Source organism: Salvelinus namaycush, chromosome 1 (assembly GCF_016432855.1).
Source record: "Salvelinus namaycush isolate Seneca chromosome 1, SaNama_1.0, whole genome shotgun sequence".
NCBI lineage: Eukaryota > Metazoa > Chordata > Actinopteri > Salmoniformes > Salmonidae > Salvelinus > Salvelinus namaycush.
This window is the reverse complement of record NC_052307.1, coordinates 39,861,544-39,883,367: the sequence shown is the minus strand read 5'-3', so window position 1 is coordinate 39,883,367 and position 21,824 is coordinate 39,861,544. Positions and strand designations below refer to the sequence as shown.

The 21,824-nt window shown below is 40.5% G+C and overlaps 1 protein-coding gene across 1 annotated transcript in view; it reads left to right on the top strand.

Annotated features, from left to right (window-relative positions):
• The window catches only part of LOC120055279 (calcium-binding protein 7-like), a 57,531-nt gene extending 52,768 nt beyond the window's left edge, over positions 1–4,763 (top strand). The window contains exons 2-5 of the mRNA XM_039003165.1: positions 3,116–3,259; positions 3,411–3,523; positions 4,174–4,324; positions 4,636–4,763. Coding sequence (XP_038859093.1) covers positions 3,116–3,259; positions 3,411–3,523; positions 4,174–4,324; positions 4,636–4,763 — 536 coding nt within the window. The remainder of the gene's footprint in view (positions 1–3,115; positions 3,260–3,410; positions 3,524–4,173; positions 4,325–4,635) is intronic.
• The last annotated feature ends 17,061 nt before the right edge of the window (positions 4,764–21,824 follow it).

The window sequence follows — 21,824 nt, the reverse complement described above, 5'->3', positions numbered from 1 at the left end:
GCTGATATCTCAATAGTGTGCACAAATTTGTTTACATCCCTGTTAGTGAGCATTTCTTATCCACCTGACAGGTGTGGCACATCAAAAAGCTAAACAGCATGATCATTACACAGGTGCACCTTGTGCTGGGGAGGGTAAAAGGCCACTCTAAAATGTGCAGTTTTGTCACACAACAAAATGCTACAGATGTCTGCTGTTTTGAGAAAGTTTGCAATTGGCATGCTGACTGCAGCAATATCCACAATATCCTCTGTTGCCAGAGAATTTAATGTCCATTTCTCTACCATAAGCTGCCTCCATTGTCATTTTAGAGAATTTGGCAGTACGTCCAACCAGCCTCACAACCGCAGAACACGTGTAACCACGCCAGCCTATGAACCAGCTGAATAATCTCTGTACAAACTTTCAGAAACTGTATCAGGGAAGCTCATTTGCGTGCTTGTCGTCCTCACCAGGGTCTTGACCTGACTGCAATTCAGCGTCATAACCGACTTCAGTGGACAAATGCTCACCTTCGATGGCCACTGGCATGCTGGAGAAGTGTACTCTTCAGGAATGAATCCTGGTTTCAACTGTACCAGGCAGATGGCAGACTGTATGGTGTCGTTTGGGCAAGCCTTTTGCTGATGTTACGTTGTGAACAGAGTGCCCCAGGGTGGCGGTGGGGTTATGGTATGGGCAGGAATAAGCTACGGACAATGAACACAATTGGATTTTATCTATGGCAATTTGAATGTACAGGGATACCGTGTCGAGATCCTGCGGCCCATTGTCGTGCCATGCAGCCACCGCCATCCCAGGATGGCGGGATCTGTACACAACTGCTGGAGGCTGAAAATGTCCCAGTTCTTCCATTGCCTGCATACTCACCAGACATGTCACACATTGAGCATGTTCGAGATGCTCTGGATTGACGTGTACGACAACGTGTTCCAGTTACCGCCAATATCCAGCAACTTCGCACTGCCATTGAAGAGGAGAGGGACATTCCACAGGCCACAATCAACAGCCTGGTCAACTCTATGCAAAGGAGATGTGTTGCAATGCATGAGGCAAATAGTGGTCACACCAGATACTGACTGGTTTTCTGATCCACATCTAACATTTTTTTTTAAGGTATCTGTATTTCCAGTCATGAAATCCATGGATTAGGGCTGTAAACTGTAACTCAGTAAAATCTTTAAAATTGTTGCCTGTTGCGTTTCTATTTTAGTTCCGTGTACATTATTTTCTTTAGGAATGTAGTGAAGTTAAAATTATCAATGAAATATAAATTGTAAAGTACAGATACCCCAAAAAACAACTAAAGTAGTACCTTACAGTATTTATACCTAAGTACTCTCCACCACTGTTGTCAATGAAGCTAGCTAATAGTAGCTAGCAGGCACAATGTACAGACAGGCCATATTAGCTAAATCAGCTATCAAGTTACTGGAGAGTGGCGACGTGTGTGTTTTGGTGACGTTTCGCATTTACAGCTTTCTCACTATCTCTTACCAGAGTGTGCATCTGTTATATATCATTTTATATCGAATCATAGCACAAAACAAGTTGTCGCGGGACACAAACTGCTCGTGTATAGGTTTTGAATTTTGGAATATTGACAAGTGGCAGTGTGGATGCAAGTGTGCATCGTCTCAATTGTCAATATGACCAAAACAGTGGCAGACTTGAGTAATCACTGTCAAACACATCAATTGCGTTGTCTTATGTAAACATGTCCGAGTCCAAGGCGCTGTGTAATGGTTAGGTCTGTCTCACTGTTTGAAGGTTCGCTGTTATGATTGGATAGAACGTAATTAGCGCAGCGTCATGAAGGTTTTCCCTAGGTGATACAATCCCGTGTTAGTGGGTAAGTGACATGATTGTAATCCAAACCCAACCCTCATGTAAATCGTGAGTTACACAAATCTCACAAAACTGTTTTGAAATATACTGACTTTGGCTCAATCCCAACAGTTTGCAGTTTGAAATGTAACCGTCGCATTTCCTTCACATGTTTCTTGCAATTTCTATGGGATTAACAAGTGGAAGCAATAAAAAAAATGAAAACCCCTATTCTGAACTAATATTTATACCAAATGTTTTAAGGTCTACATAGATCGGCTACATAGCTACCCATCCATAGGAATACAGGTATTTTTATCCTCTACTACACAATAAGCAATAAAAGAGTTAGCTAGCTATGTTACTTCAGCTGCATTGCAAGACAAATATCTTCAATCGCTAACGTTAACGTTACTTCAATAAAGAACAATGACAAGTCAGACTTAGCATTTTTTTTTTTTAAGGAGCAAGTCAAGTTTACAAAATTGTTCATTCAATTTCCAGTAACGTTAAATGCTTTAGCTGAATTCTTTACTTCCACTGGGTTTCACAAGATGACAGCCTTGTTTTCTGGTTTGCTCAGGAGTTCCTAAAACATTAAACAGGACAAATTACAATTCATATAACTGTGAACCGCACACATAGAAAGCTAAATGCATAGCTAGCTGGCCAATGTTAGCCAGATTTTTGAAAATTAACTTAATGACAAAAAAAATTGCATTATAATTTGTCTCTACAGCTAACATATTCCTGTTAACTGTAAATGATTTGTTATAAAGTTATAATTCCTTACATTTGCTTCAATCCTAGTATTTTTCTCATCCATTACTCTTCAAGCAACTCTCCAGGGTGGGTTGGGTTACAGAACATCATTCTCGATTAGCTTTGTTTCGAGGGCCAACTAGAGGGCTGTAAAGGCACTACGCCTCACTCAAAGTTTAATTGGATACCATTACGACTCGATGACCAAAATTATCCTACTTCCATTTTTTAAATACATTTGAGCACTGGAATAAATGTTCCTGACTAATATCGATGTGATATAGACCGTTTGCAACCCCAAAAATTGCTGCAACTTACAAGTATGTTGGAGAGAATCAACTTGAGCAAAGTGATGTGTAGAATCAATAAAAATACTATTCCCGGCCAGATAATAGGCCTTGTGCAATTAAGATCCACCCACCAAACACACACGCACAACCAGACATTAATTGATTGATTGATTTCTTCGGCGCACAGAACAGGTAGGCTGGTTTAATATACTCCTTCGTATGTGTCTTCTCTGCAGAGATCCGCGAGGCGTTCAAGGTGTTTGACCGTGATGGGAATGGCTTTATTTCCAAGCAGGAGCTAGGCATGGCCATGAGATCCCTGGGATACATGCCCAACGAGGTGGAGCTGGAGGTCATCATACAGAGACTGGACATGGACGGTGAGACATGCACACACACACCGACAAAAATACTCAGGGGCACGCACACAGGCACACACACAGGCACCCACATGGGTATGCATACACGCATTCATATGTGCTCGCAAACACACTAGCATAACAGATGTCTTCGCCCCACTGTCATCAACAGGTGATGGTCAGGTGGATTTCGAGGAGTTTGTCACTCTCCTCGGACCCAAGCTGACAGCAGCCGGAATGCCTGACAAGTTCCACGGAACCGACTTTGACTCCGTGTTCTGGAAGGTAAGTAATCATTACCCGCATCTCTCCTGCTGATTACCACTGACAAGCTGAAGCAAAGGCTTCTGGGTGATCAGGATGCTTCGCTATAGCTGTCGTCTATCTATCAAATTATTTATCTATTGCGTTTATCTAAGTCTTTTTGACTTGGAACAAAGACAAATGTAATTGCCAGATTTGGTTGGACGGTTAATAGGACAGTGCCATCCCTTTTCTACGCTTGTCTTATTATCAAGTGAAGTGAAATCTATGTAGATGTAATCAGGCATTGATTCTGTGACAGTTTCCCAGATAATTACCCTCCCATATTGACAGTAATAGGAGTCACCAAGTATTTAGAGACTGATTCAGGCTTCCCTTGGCAATGTCTATGCCTAAGCAGTGTTTTTGTGTTCAATCTAAGACAAACACACACATTGTAATGTGTGTATGGAAGTGTATGTTCCCAAGTCAAGACAGTCATTCAATATGTCACATGCATCAATGGGCAGTGTTGTGTTGTTCACTCAGGCTAGAAAGTCCAGGATCAACTTACCATTCCCAAATCTTAACCATATTCATTGGGGTGAAAAACATAAAATCATCCTTGAAACAGTATCTCCACCGTAGTGACAACAGCTCGTGATTGTCTGTGTGTGTGTGCTTGTGTCCAGACTGACATGCAGAAGCTGACGGTGGAGGAGCTGAAGAGGCTGCTGTACGATACGTTCTGCGACCACCTGACCATGAAGGACATCGAGAACATCATCATGACCGAGGAGAGCCATATAGAGAACCCAGGGGCCTGTCAGGTGGATATAGACAGTAAGGGATCTTATAGTACACACTTTGTAGTAGACACTTTATAGTTCACACTTTATAGTTCACTCAGAACATGGCGTCTCAGGTGGATATAGATCGTAAGAGACTTCTTGTACACACTATAATACACTGTGTATAATTGTTTTTTTGAGACAGGCATATAGATTAACTGAGAGGGAGTAACAGGTGAGAGATATGGAAAGTTGACGTGGTGGGAAAATGCATAGCCCGGAGGTAGCTGCGTTATATGTACAGTAGCTCTTTTCCACTAAAATACCTTCCTTATCCTCTTGCCTCCCTTCCCTGTCAAGCAGCTAGTCCAACGCAGCAAGTCAAGCAGACGTGTGTACGCAAGAGCCTGATATGTGCTTTCGCCATTGCTTTCATCATCAGTGTCATGCTTATCGCAGCCAATCAGGTGCTGCGGAGCGGCATGAAGTAGACGGGGACACCTATGGCCTCCTGACCCTCTGAAAGAGTCTAATGTAAGACACCTGGACAAATGACAGAGGAAAAACTTCTAAACAACAACCACAAACACAACCATGACCACAACAACAACAACAACGACAAAAACAACAACAGACAATCAAACCAACATTAAAATAAACTGAAAGGAAAAGAATACATGGCTCTCATCCAATTGACTTCATGGGCATATTTCCCAACTTGCTCCTTAAACTCCTTTCTGAATTGAACCCATTGAAACCCTACTATGTGGGCCTGGAGGATGACCATCATCTGTGCATGAAGTGCATGGCTTTAACCAGTCGTCTCTTGAAACCTCTGTAGAAGTTATTATAAGTGTATATCCATATAACTGTGTAACAAACATAGGTGTGTTTTAAATCACGTATGACCAACTGTGACCACTTTTGTTAATGGAGTTGGGTTCGGAGGTCAAGGACCAAAGTTCAGTGGCCAGGGGAGGGAATGGAGAATGTGTTTTTCTGTACTGTGTACCAAATAATATGTCATGATAGGAATATTTCACAGTTCTGCATGAACATAAGGGCTGTTTAGTGGACTACATGCTCGTATTGTAAAAGTAGTTTGTTGGGGAACTGTTCGTATCGACGTACTGTGGACTATTAACTTCACTGAGCACCCCATGACGATCATCATAGTAGATCTTACTGACAATGAAAAACAGCTCAGACGTGATGGATTGTATTAGCATATCACTGAGAAATCCTACAGTATGTTATTGATATGTGTTATATGTGCATAGCCTAGTGCAGGTAGCTTAGTGGTTAGAGCTTTTTGCCAGTAACCGAGAGGTTGCTGGATCAAACCCCCGAGCCGACAATGTACAAATCTGTCATTCTGCCCCTGAACAAGGCAGTTAACCTGCTGTTCCCCGGTAGGCTGTCATTATAAATAAGAATTTGCTCTTAACTGATATGCCTAGTTAAATAAAGGAATACATTTGTTTTAATTAATATACAAAGAAGAGGGTTGTTAGCTCTGTATAAGATGAATGATGGAATGTATTTTGTGCTCCTTGGTCAGTCCTATGTACATGGCTATATTGAGCAATAAATCATGAGTATACATATCACATGTTATATCACATCATCACCGGCCAGACATGATCTATATACTCCTTTAGGCTCATCTATAGGGCAGCCCTGCACTGGAGAATCAAAGCAGGAGCAATGACCTTCAATCTGCTTCTGTCCCATGGTAGGTCCTTGTTGTCCTTGGGATGCAATACTATGAGATAAAAGAACCAAACAAAAATAACTATCATCTTTAAAGGACCTAAACAGTCTATCTGAAACTACCAGGAAGTTAAACAAGACAGGCTAAGTGGGCGGGGAGCTTAAATTCATGAGCTCACCATGACTGACAGCTTTTTGAAAGCTCTATGTCAAGCAACTTGGATGTTTTGAGCAGTGTTGCAGTAAAATCATTTCAAGCACATTTGGTGATACACAAAGCAACTCAAACAACGTTTTTATACATCTCCCGTTTGGAATGTCTCTTGTGATGCGGTTTACAGCAGCACTGACGAATTTGTTGGCTTTTGTTCCATGCTGGCTGAATACCTAGCTAACCAGTAACGAACACCAGACACGGATGAATGGGGAAACATATAAGTAGCTTTGCCATAGATGAAGAGGGTAAACTTTTAATTATATTTACTAACACCCTACAGTCAAAATGTAGCACCAGTAGAGTAGCTATCTACAGTGGGGCAAAAAAGTATTTAGTCAGCCACCAATTGTGCAAGTTCTCCCACTTAAAAAGATGAGAGAGGCCTGTAATTTTCATCATAGGTACACTTCAACTATGACAGACAAAATGAGAAAAAAAAATCCAGAAAATCACATTGTAGGATTTTTTATGAATTTATTTGCAAATTATGGTGGAAAATAAGTATTTGGTCAATAACAAAAGTTTATCTCAATACTTTGTTATATACCCTTTGTTGGCAATGACAGAGGTCAAACGTTTTCTGTAAGTCTTCACAAGGTTTTCACACACTGTTGCTGGTATTTTGGCCCATTCCTCCATGCAGATCTCCTCTAGAGCAGTGATGTTTTGGGGCTGTTGCTGGGCAACACGGACTTTCAACTCCCTCCAAAGATTTTCTATGGGGTTGAGATCTGGAGACTGGCTAGGCCACTCCAGGACCTTGAAATGCTTCTTACGAAGCCACTCCTTCGTTGCCCGGGCGATGTGTTTGGGATCATTGTCATGCTGAAAGACCCAGCCACGTTTCATCTTCAATGCCCTTGCTGATGGAAGGAGGTTTTCACTCAAAATCTCACGATACATGGCCCCGTTCATTCTTTCCTTTACACAGATCAGTCGTCCTGGTCCCTTTGCAGAAAAACAGCCCCAAAGCATGATGTTTCCACCCCCATGCTTCACAGTAGGTATGGTGTTCTTCGGATGCAACTCAGCGTTCTTTGTCCTCCAAACACGACGAGTTGAGTTTTTACCAAAAAGTTATATTTTGGTTTCATCTGACCATATGACATTCTCCCAATCTTCTTCTGGATCATCCAAATGCTCTCTAGCATACTTCAGACGGGCCTGGACATGTACTGGCTTAAGCAGGGGGACACATCTGGCACTGCAGGATTTGAGTCCCTGGCGGCGTAGTGATGGTAGGCTTTGTTACTTTGGTCCCAGCTCTCTGCAGGTCATTCACTAGGTCCCCCCGTGTGGTTCTGGGATTTTTGCTCACCGTTCTTGTGATCATTTTGACCCCACGGGGTGAGATCTTGCGTGGAGCCCCAGATCGAGGGAGATTATCAGTGGTCTTGTATGTCTTCCATTTCCTAATAATTGCTCCCACAGTTGATTTCTTCAAACCAAGCTGCTTACCTATTGCAGATTCAGTCTTCCCAGCCTGGTGCAGGTCTACAATTTTGTTTCTGGTGTCCTTTGACAGCTCTTTGGTCTTGGCCATAGTGGAGTTTGGAGTGTGACTGTTTGAGGTTGTGGACAGGTGTCTTTTATACTGATAACAAGTTCAAACAGGTGCCATTAATACAGTAACGAGTGGAGGACAGAGGAGCCTCTTAAAGAAGAAGTTACAGGTCTGTGAGAGCCAGAAATCTTGCTTGTAACATAATAACCAAATACTTATTTTCCACCATAATTTGCAAATAAATTCATAAAAAATCCTACAATGTGATTTTCTGGATTTTTTTTATCATTTTGTCTGTCATAGTTGAAGTGTACCTATGATGAAAATTACAGGCCTCTCTCATCTTTTTAAGTGGGAGAACTTGCACAATTGGTGGCTGACTAAATAGTTTTTTGCCCCACTGTAGCTATATGAACCACGCCCCTCTGCAAACACATCTTCTTCAATGTTGGTTACAAGGCAGAACATATGTAGGTAAGATAACATCATGTTACCATTGGTGTAATAAAATGAAAGTTAAAGGGGATGTCACCGTGTACCCTTAATAATGATTCCAAGTGTTTAACATGGGGGAGGGGACCAGTAACTTTATGATAAAATGTTGTCAATGTAGAAGCAACAGTCATTTTTCATACTTTGGTCATCATAGTTTGATGACCAAAGTTTCCTTCAGATATTTCATGAAAAACTTGATTAAGAGTGTTCATGACCATTAAGGCACTGCTGAAACATCAGGTTTCTATCCTCTTTCATTCTGGGACTATACCGCAGCTATACTGAACATCACATGGCCCGTGAAGCTCTGCAATAAAGCACTACTCCATGTCCGTGTAATATTTACGCTATCCCAGTGGTCTTTAAAGTGTTCTGCATGTTTGCCAATGTTGCCATTGAATGACGTACATGAATACTGAGAGAATCTGTATACATCTGTAAGATACAAATGTCAACCAAAGCTATGAAAGTAAATCACTGTATGTAGTTAAAGGTCTCTTACTAACCACAAGATAATGAACATTTAATAGCTCATCACTTGGGCCTAGATTCAATCAGTTCCAGCGCTAGCCAGCGATATCCGACAACTGCACAGCAGTTTCATTGTTTTGTTTAGGTGATGCCTGAGGTGTAACTGTGCTGGAGCTATCAAATTGGTGAGCCGCTGCTCTTGTCGTCATTGTCACATTTGACATTTTACAGCACTGTTAGGAGCTAGTAACAAAAGCATTTCGCTGTACCCACCATAACGTCTGCTAAACTGTGTACGAGACCAATACACTTTGATTTGATACCACACCCGTCCTTAAACTCCCACCTGTGTTATAAGTTCAGAACGAGAAAATGTAGCCGGAATAGAAAAAATGACACTCAAATTGAAAATCATTGAAGTAAATAACAAGGATTTTTACAAAAAAATATACATTACAGTTCAAAAGTTTGGGGTCATTTAGAAATGTCCTTGTTTTTGAAAGAAAAGCAATTTTTTTTGTCCATTACAATAACATCAAATTGATCAGAAATACAGTATAGACATTGTTAATGTAGCATACCACTGAGGTGATGGAATAATGATTACTGTCCTGTCTAAAAACAGTCAGGACAACAATTATCTCATGTGCATGAGCATTTTGTTAAAAGCATCAAGGTCGCAAGAAGACATAATACAATTGCACATTGTCAATTTACATGTACTTTAAACAAATGTACTGTAAACAAATGTAGCACTTTGTAGTACTGCGCAAAACATACTTGTCTGTGTTTTGAATAGTTACTGTTTTGTACATTTTCCTTATATCATCAAAAGAATGCAATGATAAAGAAGAGTAGATGATGACCCCACCTAATTTGTTGTTACATTTAACTGGTAAATCTGTTGTTGGTACATTCAGTTTGTGCGACAGTTGACTACACTGCTTAAATATCTTTATTTTTTACATATTCTAATGAGACTACAATATGTTGCCCTTTGAAACCGAGGGTCTGGAGAAGGTTGTTCCACGACCTGTTACTTTGCCTTATCCTCTGAGACACTTTGGCATTGTACGTTTAAATAAAGTGTAAACGAAACATAGTTTATTGTCAAAGCAAAGCTGTACAGAAATAGAAACCAGTCAAATATTTATTTTCTTTTACAGATGAAACAAAACGTGTTGTAATGTATAAATGTTGAGTCTACCGAATGTTCTAGTTCCATTCATTATATTGTAATTTGATACTTAATGTTTCTGTATCTTGCAAAAACATGTTACTGTATATTTTCCGCCCCCTGTGACATATGTTCATTGATCACACCAGATGTCTGTCTGTCGTGGGATGGTATTTCACATAAATAAAGTATATTAATGCACAACTATTGATGAGTGAAAATTACAGAAGACCTACAATCATAACACTGTCTTTGAATGATGACCAGCTCTATGAACAAGCACTGTTTGACATTATGACATTTCAGATAGTAACTCAACTTAAAAACTGATGTGTTTTCTTGGGTTCAGTAGATTTATGGATTGCTATTATATCCCATCTCAAGTCGCCTCTTGGCTTTCCAGAGTCTCTAGGTCCCAGGTGTGCAATCTGTCACATGTGGTTTAAGACCTTAGGTAGCATGTCCCTTTGATGATGCTTACATTGCAGTATCACTAGTGGGCACACACATTTGATAGTCAGTCCATGTTGTATATGTGAATCCCAGCTGATCACACTGATGCCTGTTGCCATCGTTCCTCCTCTGAGATGTTTTGGATTCTAGCCTAGTATCATCACCAATCCCCCAGGCATCATATCACCTTCATCTGTCTCTTTGAAGGTTCTGATGGGAGTCAGGCTGCTGTAAGACAAAGTAGAACATCCCCTCATACATAACAGACATGGGAATAGACTGAGAGGTGTTACTTTACAGTATGTGGCATGTGCTATGCTCTTGATATGATTTGTCAAAATGTTAAAAGACATCGAACTTCTGCATCCAGCTGTTTTGATGTCGTTGGCCATTTGGCAGATATGTCTGAAGACTTGGTGACGTAGTTAAAGCTTGTGTATGCAGGCCCATCCCTTACAAAAAAGTCTGCCGTATTAAAAAATGCAGTAACTGCATTCGACTTTGATATTTTGTACACAGTAATTGCAGAATAACTGCAGTGTACTGCAGTTGAACTGCAGTTTTACTGTACTCCAACTGCAGTTGCAATGCAAAAACCTTTCGTACGGGAATGATCTGGAGGTGAATGGTTATGTGTCCCCGTTAAAGAGGCTCATTTTCATGATCTACGGTCCACATTCCCATCCAAGGGTTTAGACCCAACTTATCAAATGAAGTGAAATCCAAGTAGATGTAATCAGGTGTTAATTCTGAGACAGTTTGCCAGATAATTACCCTCCCATATTGACAGTAATAGGAATGACCAAGTATTTGAGGACCGATTCAGGCTTCCCTTGGCAATGTCTATGCCTAAGCAGTGTTTTTGTGTTCAATCTAAAACAAACACACGTTGTAGTGTGTGTATGGAAGTGTATGTTCCCAAGTCAAGACAGTCATTCAATATGTCACACGCATCAATGGGCAGTGTTGTGTTGTTCTCTCAGGATAGAAAGTCCAGGATCAACTTACCATTCCCAAATCTTAACCATATCCATTGGGGTGAAAAACATAACATTAACCGTTCCTGCTTGTGTGTGCGTGCGTACGTTCTGTGACCACCTGGCCATGAAGGACATCTAGAACATCATCATGACCGAGGAGAGCCATATATAGAACACAGGGGCCTGCCAGGTGGATATAGACAGTAAGGGATCTTATAGTACACACTTTGCAGTAGACATTTTATAGTTCACACTGTATGATACACAGTTTAACATGCGTCTCAGGTGGATAAAGATCGTAAGAGACTTCTTGTACACACTATAATACACTGTGTATAATTGTTTTTTGAGACAGGCATATAGATTAACTGAGAGGGAGTAATATGTGAGAGATATGGAAAGTTGACGTGGTGGGAAAATGCATAGCCCGGAGGTAGCTGCGTTATATGTACAGTAGCTCTTTTCCTCTAAAATACCTTCCTTATCCTCTTGCCTCCCTTCCCTGTCAAGCAGCTAGTCCAACGCAGCAAGTCAAGCAGACGTGTGTACACAAGAGCCTGATATGTGCTTCGCCATTGCTTTCATCATCAGTGTCATGCTTCTCAGCCAATCAGGTGCTGCGGAGCGGCATGAAATAGACCGGGACATCTATGGCCTCTTGACCCTGGACAAATGACTGAGGAAAAACTTCTAAACCACAACTAAACCCCTATCCAAGGGTTTAGACCCTGCTTCTCCATCTCATTCTTAGGGAAGACACCATCTTAACACCAAAGAATGTATGTATTTCTCACCATACTTGTAGTGGCATGGATTCCACGGCAGAACCTCTAAATTGGTGCCACAAAGTGTCTAGTCTGCCAGAAAGCTAAACCAACAAGAAGAAATTTAGCTAGCTAGATAGATAGCTTTAGCTACTAGGGGTAGCTAAGGGTTGAGTTGTTGGGATTCATTGAGACAGGACTGCTATGAAGGTCTGGCTACATTTCACTTTAGGTAACATGAATGTGTTATTAGTCTAGCTAATCTGCTACCAAGCAACCTAGCTATCAATCTAACTGTGTTCCACTCACTGTCTGAAGACCTAGCAAAAACTGTCTAGTCTTTTAAAAGCTGTCTATGCCACCCAAAAAGCTAACTTTGTGCAACAGGAATATACATCTGATTGTGGGTTGCTGTAACATCGGTAGTAGCTAACTAGCTAGCTCTCGACTCTAACTAGCGAATGTTAGCTAGCTAACTTGAATAGCTAATTCTGTGAAACACAATGATAGCTACATCCATGTATTGTTGTTAAGCTACCATAGCTGCTCTCTGTGCAAGCAATTGTGATACAGCTATAGCTATATACCCCCAAAGCTGATGGGGTGGCTTGCCCAGTTAACCTGAATTTAGCTAGCTAACTAACTAACTAACTAAAGTAGCTAGAGGACTTGTGTAACAGTTTAACTTTACGTCCGCCATTTCACATCCGTTACACTTGGTTACCTTATTTTATATTATTAGGCGTTACATTAGGCAAGCTAGCTAGCTGGCTAGATATCTATCCAAATGCCAGCCCATAATCCTAGTGTGTCTACTACAAAAAAAATGTATATTGATGCGAAAGAGTAACTAAAAGGAAGATTTGGCTTTAGACAACTCATTATCCTATGTGAGCGATAGTGCATGGTTAATACTCATCTTGGGGGTCTGTGGGTTATAATCAACGTGAAAGGTGTCCCATCAACATTGAGCTGATATATTTCAACAAATGGCTGTGCAGGGGAGTCTAATGTGTTGTCCTTTTTTTTCAGAAAATAATGCTTGATGGTAGACATATATTTCCTGGTGTTGTTACGTCTACTCCCGCTCTCCCTCTCCGGTGCTAGACGTCACCGATCTACTAACCACCGGTCCTAGCAATCCATATTTTTATTTATTTATTTATTTTAATTTTATTAACAACAAATCAATACAGAAAGTACACGAGGGAACACAAGTGTATATAGATTATATACAATGGACAATCGAGCTAGGGGGTACAATATCACATTACAATTACACAAGGACCTTAAGGGACATACATACACTTACAAAGCAATCGATCTTTATGCACACCTGGCAACCATCATTACCCACACTTGTACCTTATCATCAGTCACACCTGCACTTCATTATTACCATTATTACTTAACATTTATCTAGCACTTTGTTTTGTCAGTCATCGGGTAGTATTGTTTGTGTTTCCATGTTTTGTATCGTTCCATGTTCGTTATCATTAAACTCACTAACTGCACCTGCTTCCTGACTCCCTGCGTCTACGTTACAGGAGTGGAGTACATGGGGAGCCAGCTGGTGTTGTCAGGGCTGTCTATCCCTCTTTAGGTGGACAGTATGCTGGATAAAGACATAGATGAAGCTAAATAGGAATTTAATACAACTTTATAATCCATTGGTTAGAATGGAAAATATGTGTTCACTCTTTCCCATCACCAACAAATGCACAAGTTGACACAGGGTCAGCAGCAGTGCAGAGCCCCTGTATGGAGAGCAATTGTGGGGGGTTAGGTGGCTTGATCATGATCAGGGGCATAATGGCAGAAGATGAGAACTTGTTCTCAACTTGCCTACCTGGTTAAATAAAGGTGGGGGAAAAAAAGACAAACAGCCTTCCAGCTGCCAGTTCAATTCCATTCCCATTTTTTTCTTGCCCGGACCGGGGCACATTTCTGGTTCTGGGGCAGATTCTTATATTTGTCCGATCAATACACAGCTGATTCAAATGATCAACGTATCAAGCTTTGATGGTTTGAATCAGATGTGTAGTGCTAAGGCAAAAACAAAAATGTGCACCACTTTGGTTCCTTAGGATCAGGATCAGGAAACAGTGCTCTCGGGCTAGGCAACTACAGGAGCACTGAACGAGTGTGGTGCCATGACTACAATGGTTCAAGCCAAGGACGACACAAAAATGGGTATGGATTTGAACTGGCAGCTGGAAGGCTCCCATGTACCATCTCCTGCCATTTTACCCTTGTGCAAGGCACCCCCACACTCTCCACTCAGGGGTGCTGCACTGCAGGTTGTTGGGAAAAACAGAAGACAGATTTCCATTCTAACCAATGGACAATAAAGTATCTATTCTCTCCTTGTTGTCACAAGATCACTCTTTGCACATCTCTACACCCACACCGCTGTTGCCTCTATTGCACCACTGTACAAGTACTCCTTGTATTGTACTACACCGCCATTACTGTATGTAAGGCTACTATTTAATTGTGCTATGCCAACTATTCCGTATCTTCAGAACAAATAAACTTTGAATTATTACTATGGATCTCCATTTGGAAGTGGCCTACTTAAATATTTGACACTTTGAAATACTCATTTCTCTATTACTACTGACTACTTTGAGTATTATTGTAAAATACTTGTTTATGGTGAAAGATTGTGATATTGTGAGAAACTAATATATCGTATTATAAAATGTTTACTTTGCCAACAAATGTGAGAGCCGGAATTAGACAGCTGAAATGAGACAGCTAAAATTATGCTTTTGAACATGAGATTGAAATAGAAACTGAAATCTTGACACTGACAGGCCTATAGCATCTCACCCGTAGCCTAATATGAAATTAACTCATGCAGAATTATGTATTTCTTGCAGTACAATGATACACCAAATGTTATTTTTGTCTCAGGAAAAGGAGTGGAGCAATATGGTAAGATTTCTTTCTTTCAGTATTTTGAGCAAATGCGAATATAGGTATTTTTAATCAGTGATTGGTCCTTTTACAGCTGTCAGTATTTCAACCACGTAAAATATGCATCAGAAACAGGATTTTGTTTTCAGTGGTTTTAATCTGAAATTGTTTGCCAGGGAAGAATATTTAGGCTACGCTGTTTAGAGATAATGCATTTTCTCCCCAGGCCCATCAAGAGAAGCAACATTGAAAGGGAAAGCTTTACAGATGTCAGCTAGATGATTGCTGCATTCATTCTTTAATTTAAGACATTTACTCTTGTCTGTACCAATTTATTTGTTATGTACAGCAGCGGTCTCTATTTTTTTTAGCTTTCAAATAGGCATATTCTTCTCTTCTGCTATCCCCTGCAACTCTTCCCCGGGTCCTTAGAGTACAAGAGAAAGTAGTGCCCTATGTTTTCTGTCAATATACACTACCGTTCAAAAGTTTGGGGTCACTTAGAAATGTCCTTGTTTTTGAAAGAAAATCAATTTTTTTCACAAATTGATCAGAAATACAGTGTAGACATTGTTAATGTTGTAAATGACTATTGTAGCTGGAAACAGCTGATTTTTTTAATGGAATATCTACATAGGCGTACAGAGGCCCATTATCAGCAACCATCACTCCTGTGTTCCAATGGCACGTTGTGTTAGCTAATCCAAGTTTATCATTTTAAAAGTCTAATTGATCATTAGAAAACCCTTTTGCAATTATGTTAGCACAGCTGAAAACTGTTGTCCTGATTAAAGAAGCAATAAAACTGGCCTTCTGTAGACTAGTTGAGTATCTGGAGCATCAGCATTTGTGGGTTCGATTACAGGATCAAAATGGCCAGAAACAAATAACTTTTTTCTTAAACTCGTCAGTTTATTCTTGAAGGCTATTCCATGTGAGAAATTGCCAAGAAACTGAAGATCTCATACAACGCTGTGTACTACTCCCTTCACAGTACAGCGCAAACCGGCTCTAACCAGAATAGAAAGAGGAGTGGGAGGCCCCGGTGCACTAGTGTATTAGAGTATCTAGTTTGAGAAACAGACGCCTCACAAGTCCTCAACTGGCAGCTTCATTAAATAGTACCCACAAAACACCAGTCTCAATGTCAACAGTGATGAGGCGACATTTCTAAGTGACCCCAAACTTTTGAACGGTAGCGTACTTGGTAAAATAATGGTTAACAAAGAACTCTAAGGGGAGGGCCCTATAAAATCTGTGATTTTTTTCCCTCAAATTCTGTTTTATATTTTCCCAAATTATGTTCTCAGTTTTATTTTTCCTCGTTTTAGATTTTCTTTGTTTTTCACTCTTAAAATTACAATTGTTCATTGAATAACAACGGAATTGGATGTTCTGAGTCCATGTCAGTGCTTACATCACATCAGAAGACACTTTTTGGGGGTCTGGAAGAACACTTTTTTTTGGAGGGAGAACTACACATTTTTTTTAAAGACCCTCACCAAGACAGGGAAGAGAATAATTATCTCTGGCCCCCTTCCGTGCTACCAAAGGGGTTCGTAACGTTTCAGCCGACTCTTTGCCCTAAACGAGTAATCTGAAGAAACTTTGCAACGACAGGAATTTCGACAGGAATTTGCAACGACAGGAATTTTGACAGGAATTTGCAACGACAGGAATTTCTCTTTTTGTGACAACTTTGATTTGCTGAGGGAGCAACCAGCACTTTTTTAAAAGAAACGGGATTCACCCTAACCGCAGGGGTTCCATTATTATTTCCAGCAACATCGCAAACTGTTTTAGAGACTGACAGGCAGGTTTTGGTAGTGCTTCAGTTCTCCCTGTCAGAATAAGCAGCAGAGGACTTGGAAATCATATCAACTCCTATAGAAATGGCACTATAGGTATTGTGAGTAACCTAATTTATGTTCCTTTAACTCCTCCTTCTAGTGAGTTTAAACACACAGTCATCTTCTACCATTCTGATATATTGGAGAATGTGATAAACGTGGTTGTAACGTTAATAATTTGGTTGTTATACCATTGGTTATCTGAAGAAAGATGCACCAGGAGCAGAGTAGCCCACACTCATTGAATATGGCACTTTTAAATGTTAGACCAATCACTAGTAAAACCTTTCATGTGAATGACCTAATTACTGAGCACAAAGTTGACTGCATGTTTCTCACACATGGCTGTTTTCAGACTGTAGTGTCACTCTTAATGAAGACTCCCCCTGGACTACAGCTTTTCATACTCTATCAGCTGTAAGGACATTTCATTTGGCGACTTTGGGTCTTTTGAGCATCATGCTATACTGTTTAAATGTCAGCCACCAGTGCTGGCCATAACCCTCTGTAGGCCGCCAAACCATTGCCCTACTTTCTTTACTGATTTCTCTGAACTATTGTCTATTGTCCTTGAGAACTATGATAAAATCATTGTGTTGGGTGATTTTAATATTCTTGTTGACAAAGAGACTGACTCCAAGGCCATTGAATTACAGAATCTTTTGAGCTCTATGGACTTTATCCAACATGTAACTGGGCCCACCCATAACCGCGGCCATGCTCTGGACCTGATTATTACCAAAGGGCCTTTCTATTGACATATCCTCTATTGTTGATGTTGCTTTATCTGATCACCACTGTGTATTTTTTTACTACCTTGTTGCCCATAGCACAGGGTAATACTGAACACATTATTAAGAAACACTATCTTACCTCTGAAGTTGCTACAGATTTTATTGAGTGTATGAACAATACTCCATCACCTATTCTGCCTTCCTCTTGTGATGATTTAGTTGATAACTTTAATAGCAAATTAAGGGCAACCATTGATGCCATAGCTCCAGTAAAGTTGAAAAAGGCCACATCCAAATGGAGAGCCACTTGGATGAGTGAGGAAAATAATAAATGAAAGAGAAATTGCAGAAAGAAGTGGAGAAAGTTATGATAGTTAGTTATGATATTCTGAGAGAGCAACTTGGCATATATAACAAGGCAATTAGAAATGCCAGACGGGCTCATTTTTCGAACTTGATCACTAATTATCAGAATAATTTGAGACTACTCTTTTCGACCATTGATGGCCTGATAAATCCTACCCCCACAAACCTATGTTAACTTTCCTCCACATCTAAACGTGATGCGTTTGCAGCATATTTCAGAGATAAGATAACAAACATTAGGCTGGATATCAGTCAAGCAAGACCTGATAAGAAGTTTGATTTGTGCCTACCACGCAAAGGCAATATGGATTTATTTTCTCTGGTTGACACAGACATGCTCAGGAAAGTGATATCACAACTTAAGCCTTCTACCTGCCTTCTCAATCCTATCCCCACCGCCTTCTTCAAAACAGTTTTTATATCTATATCAGCATATCTGAAGAAGTGCAAGCTATTGTTAATCACTCCCTGTTCACAGGCATTTTCCCCACGGCACTAAAAACTGCTATGGTGAAACCACTTTTGAATAAAAGTAATCTAAATTCAGCCAATCTCCAACCTTCCATTCTTAAGCAAAATTCTGGAGAAATAGGTTTTCAAACAGCTGATTTTTTTACAGTATTTTGGAAAAAGGTCTCTGCACTGGCTGCCTGTGAGTTTTAGAATTAATTTTAATATTATTCTATTGGTTTTTAAATCAATCCACGATTGTGCACCCCAATACATGTCAGACATGCTTTTAAGTGAGGTCCCTCAGGTCTTCTGGCACTGGCTTTTTAACTATGGAGAGGCATCCTTTAGTTACTTTGCCCCCAGCCTCTGGAATAGCCTGAGGGGGGCCGAAACTGTGGACATTTTTTAAAGAGGTCTTAAAACACACCTTTTTAGCTTTGCTTTTTCTTAGGGTGCTTTTTAGTCATTCAGGTTTTATTGTTTTATTTATTCTCTTATGTTTGTTATGTAGTAATTATTTTCGTTTTTATTTTCACTGTTTACATTTTTTTCCTGTGAAGAACATTGTGTTGCATTCCATGTCTGAAAAGTGCAGTTTAAATAAAGTTTGATTTGATTTAATTTGAGTGTAATTCCCCTTTAATTGCGCTTCTGGCCCTTTAATTGTGCATCTAGGGAGTGAGGGATGTGCCATCTAATGTGCTGGTCTTATGATGGTTCTGTACTGATTCTGCTCATTTCATGGCAAAGTTTGCAAATTACAAATAATAGAAACAAATTATATACTTACTCATGATATACTTCTGCCAGGTAAACCAAACTTTTCAGTGAACATTTAATTGAGAAGGTTTTGTGGAAAGTACTGTATTTCTGTCAACCCACAAGATGGTTATCACATCAACTGGATGCAGCAGAGTGATAGACAAATGTGCTCACCACACAGACAGACGGGCAGTATTGCTGGATATTAATTGTCAGATAGTGTCAGGTTTGCCTTTTAAGCCAATACTGGCTAACCAGGGGTGGGATAATTTCAATTTTGCGTTGATTAGATAGTAGCTGAGAGCTTGCGGTGTCTGATACGCTACTTGTGAGATTTGTTTCCGACAGTTTGGGGTGAAACTGCATGTACTTTCATGACGAGCTACTCATAGGTGGGCTGCAATTGACCTGTTGGAGACCCCTGATGTTTGGACTGAAGAGAACCTGCAGGCCTAGCATTTGACTAGACAAGTTGACTAAAATAGCCTATGAAATTACACTACCAGTCAAAAGTTTTAGAACACTTACTCCTTCAAGGGTTTTTCTTTATTTTTACTCTTTTCTACATTGTAGAATAACAGTGAAGACATCAAAACTATGAAATAACACATATGGAATCATGTAGTAACCAAAAAAGTGTTAAACAAATCAAAATATTTTATATTGGAGATTATTCAAAGTAGCCACCCTTTGCCTTGATGACAGCTTTGCACACTCTTGGCATTCTCTCAACCAGCTTCATGAGGTAGTCACCTGGAATACATTTCAATTAACAGGTGTGCCTTCTTAAAAGATAATTGGTGGAATATCTTTCCTTCTTAATGTGTTTGAGCCAATCAGTTGTGTTGTGACAAGGTAGAGGGGTATACAGAAGATAGTTTATTCAAGTGCAGTCGCAAAAACCATCAAGCGCTATGATGAAACTGGCTCTAATGAGAACCGCCACAAGAATGGAAGACCCAAAGTTACCTCTGCTGCAAAGGATAAGTCCATTAGAGTTACCAGACTCAGAAATTGCAGTCCAAATAAATGAGTTCAAGTAACAGAAGAGACTTGCTTGAGCCAAGAAACATGCGCAATGGACATTAGAACGGTGGAAATCTGTGCTTTGGTCTGGAGTCCAAATTTGAGATTTTTGGTTCTAACCACTGTGTCTTTGTGAGACACGGTGTGGGTGAACGGATGATCTCCGCATGTATATTTCCCACCATAAAGCATGGAGGAGGTGTTATGGTGTGGGGGTGCTATACTGTGAATTATTTAGAATTCAAGCACACTTAACCAGCATGGCTCCCACTGTATTCTGCAGCAATTCGCCATCCCATCTGGTTTGGGCTTAGTGGGACTATCATTTGTTTTTCAACAGGACAATGACCCAAAACACACCCCCAGGCTGTGTAAGGGCTATTTGACCAAGGAGAGTGATGGAGTGCTACATCAGACGACCTGGCCTTCACAATCCCCCGACCTCAACCAAATTTAGATGGTTTGAGATGAGTTGGACTGCAGAGTGAAGGAAAAGCAGCCAACAAGTGCTCATTATATGTGGTTACTCCTTCAAGACTGTTGGAAAAGCATTCCAGGTGAAGCTGGTTGAGAGAATGCCAAGAGTGTGCAAAGCTGTCATCAAGGCAAGGCAAGGAAGAATCTCAAATATAAAATATATTTTGATTTGTTTAACATTTCTTTTTGTGTTATTTTATAGTTTTGATGTCTTCACTATTATTTTACAATGTAGAAAATTGTAAAAATAAAGAAAACCCTTGAGTGAGTAGGTGTTCTAAAACTTTTGACTGGTACTCTATATATTTTTTTTAACATATATTTAACCCCTTTTTTTGCATTTATTGGGTTATGCACAAAACTACCTTCATACATCCATTAGTTTAAAAAACAACGGTACCGGTTATCTTCAGACGAGTCCCGTGACACTTGTGGGAGTCATATAGAAAAATGAAGAACACCATCATGTTCATGAGAGTCTCATCTTTCCATATTAGTTTGTGGGCTAAACTGTTCGGACACTAGAGACGTCTATGTGAAAAGACTGATTTTCGGGATGTCTCATCATGGTCTGACAAACATCGCTCTAGCTCTGCCACCTTTCACTGCAGTTGCGGAAGTGCGACACTGGCGGATGGTGGATCTCCTGGAACTCCCTCTCTCTAGCCATCCGTGAGTGTGTGTGTGTGTGTGTGTGTGTGTGTGTGTGTGTGTGTGTGTGTGTGTGTGTATGCATGTGTGCGTGCCTGCATGTGTGTATGGAGGGGACTATTAGTACCATATTGGTAAAAAGCCCTGATGGTCCTGTTCACACCAACACATATAAATGGATATGTTTCACCTCTACGTTAATGATGATACTATTTCTCCTGTGCTCCTCCGTTGAAATCAGACGCTGGGGGCCTCCCGAGTGGCACAGCAGTCTAAGGCACTCCATTGATCCCGGGCTGTATCACAACCGGCCGTGATCGGGAGTCCCATAGGGCACCGCACAATTGGCCCAGCGTCGTCCGGGTTAAGGGAGGGTTTGGCCGGGGGCCTTACTTTGCTCATCGTGCTCTAGCAACTCCTTGTGTCGGGCCGGGAGCCTGCAGGCTGACCTCGGTCGTCAGGTGAACAGTGTTTCCTCCGACACATTGTTGTGGCTGGCTTCCAGGTTAAGCCGGCGGATGTTAAGAAGCGGGGTTT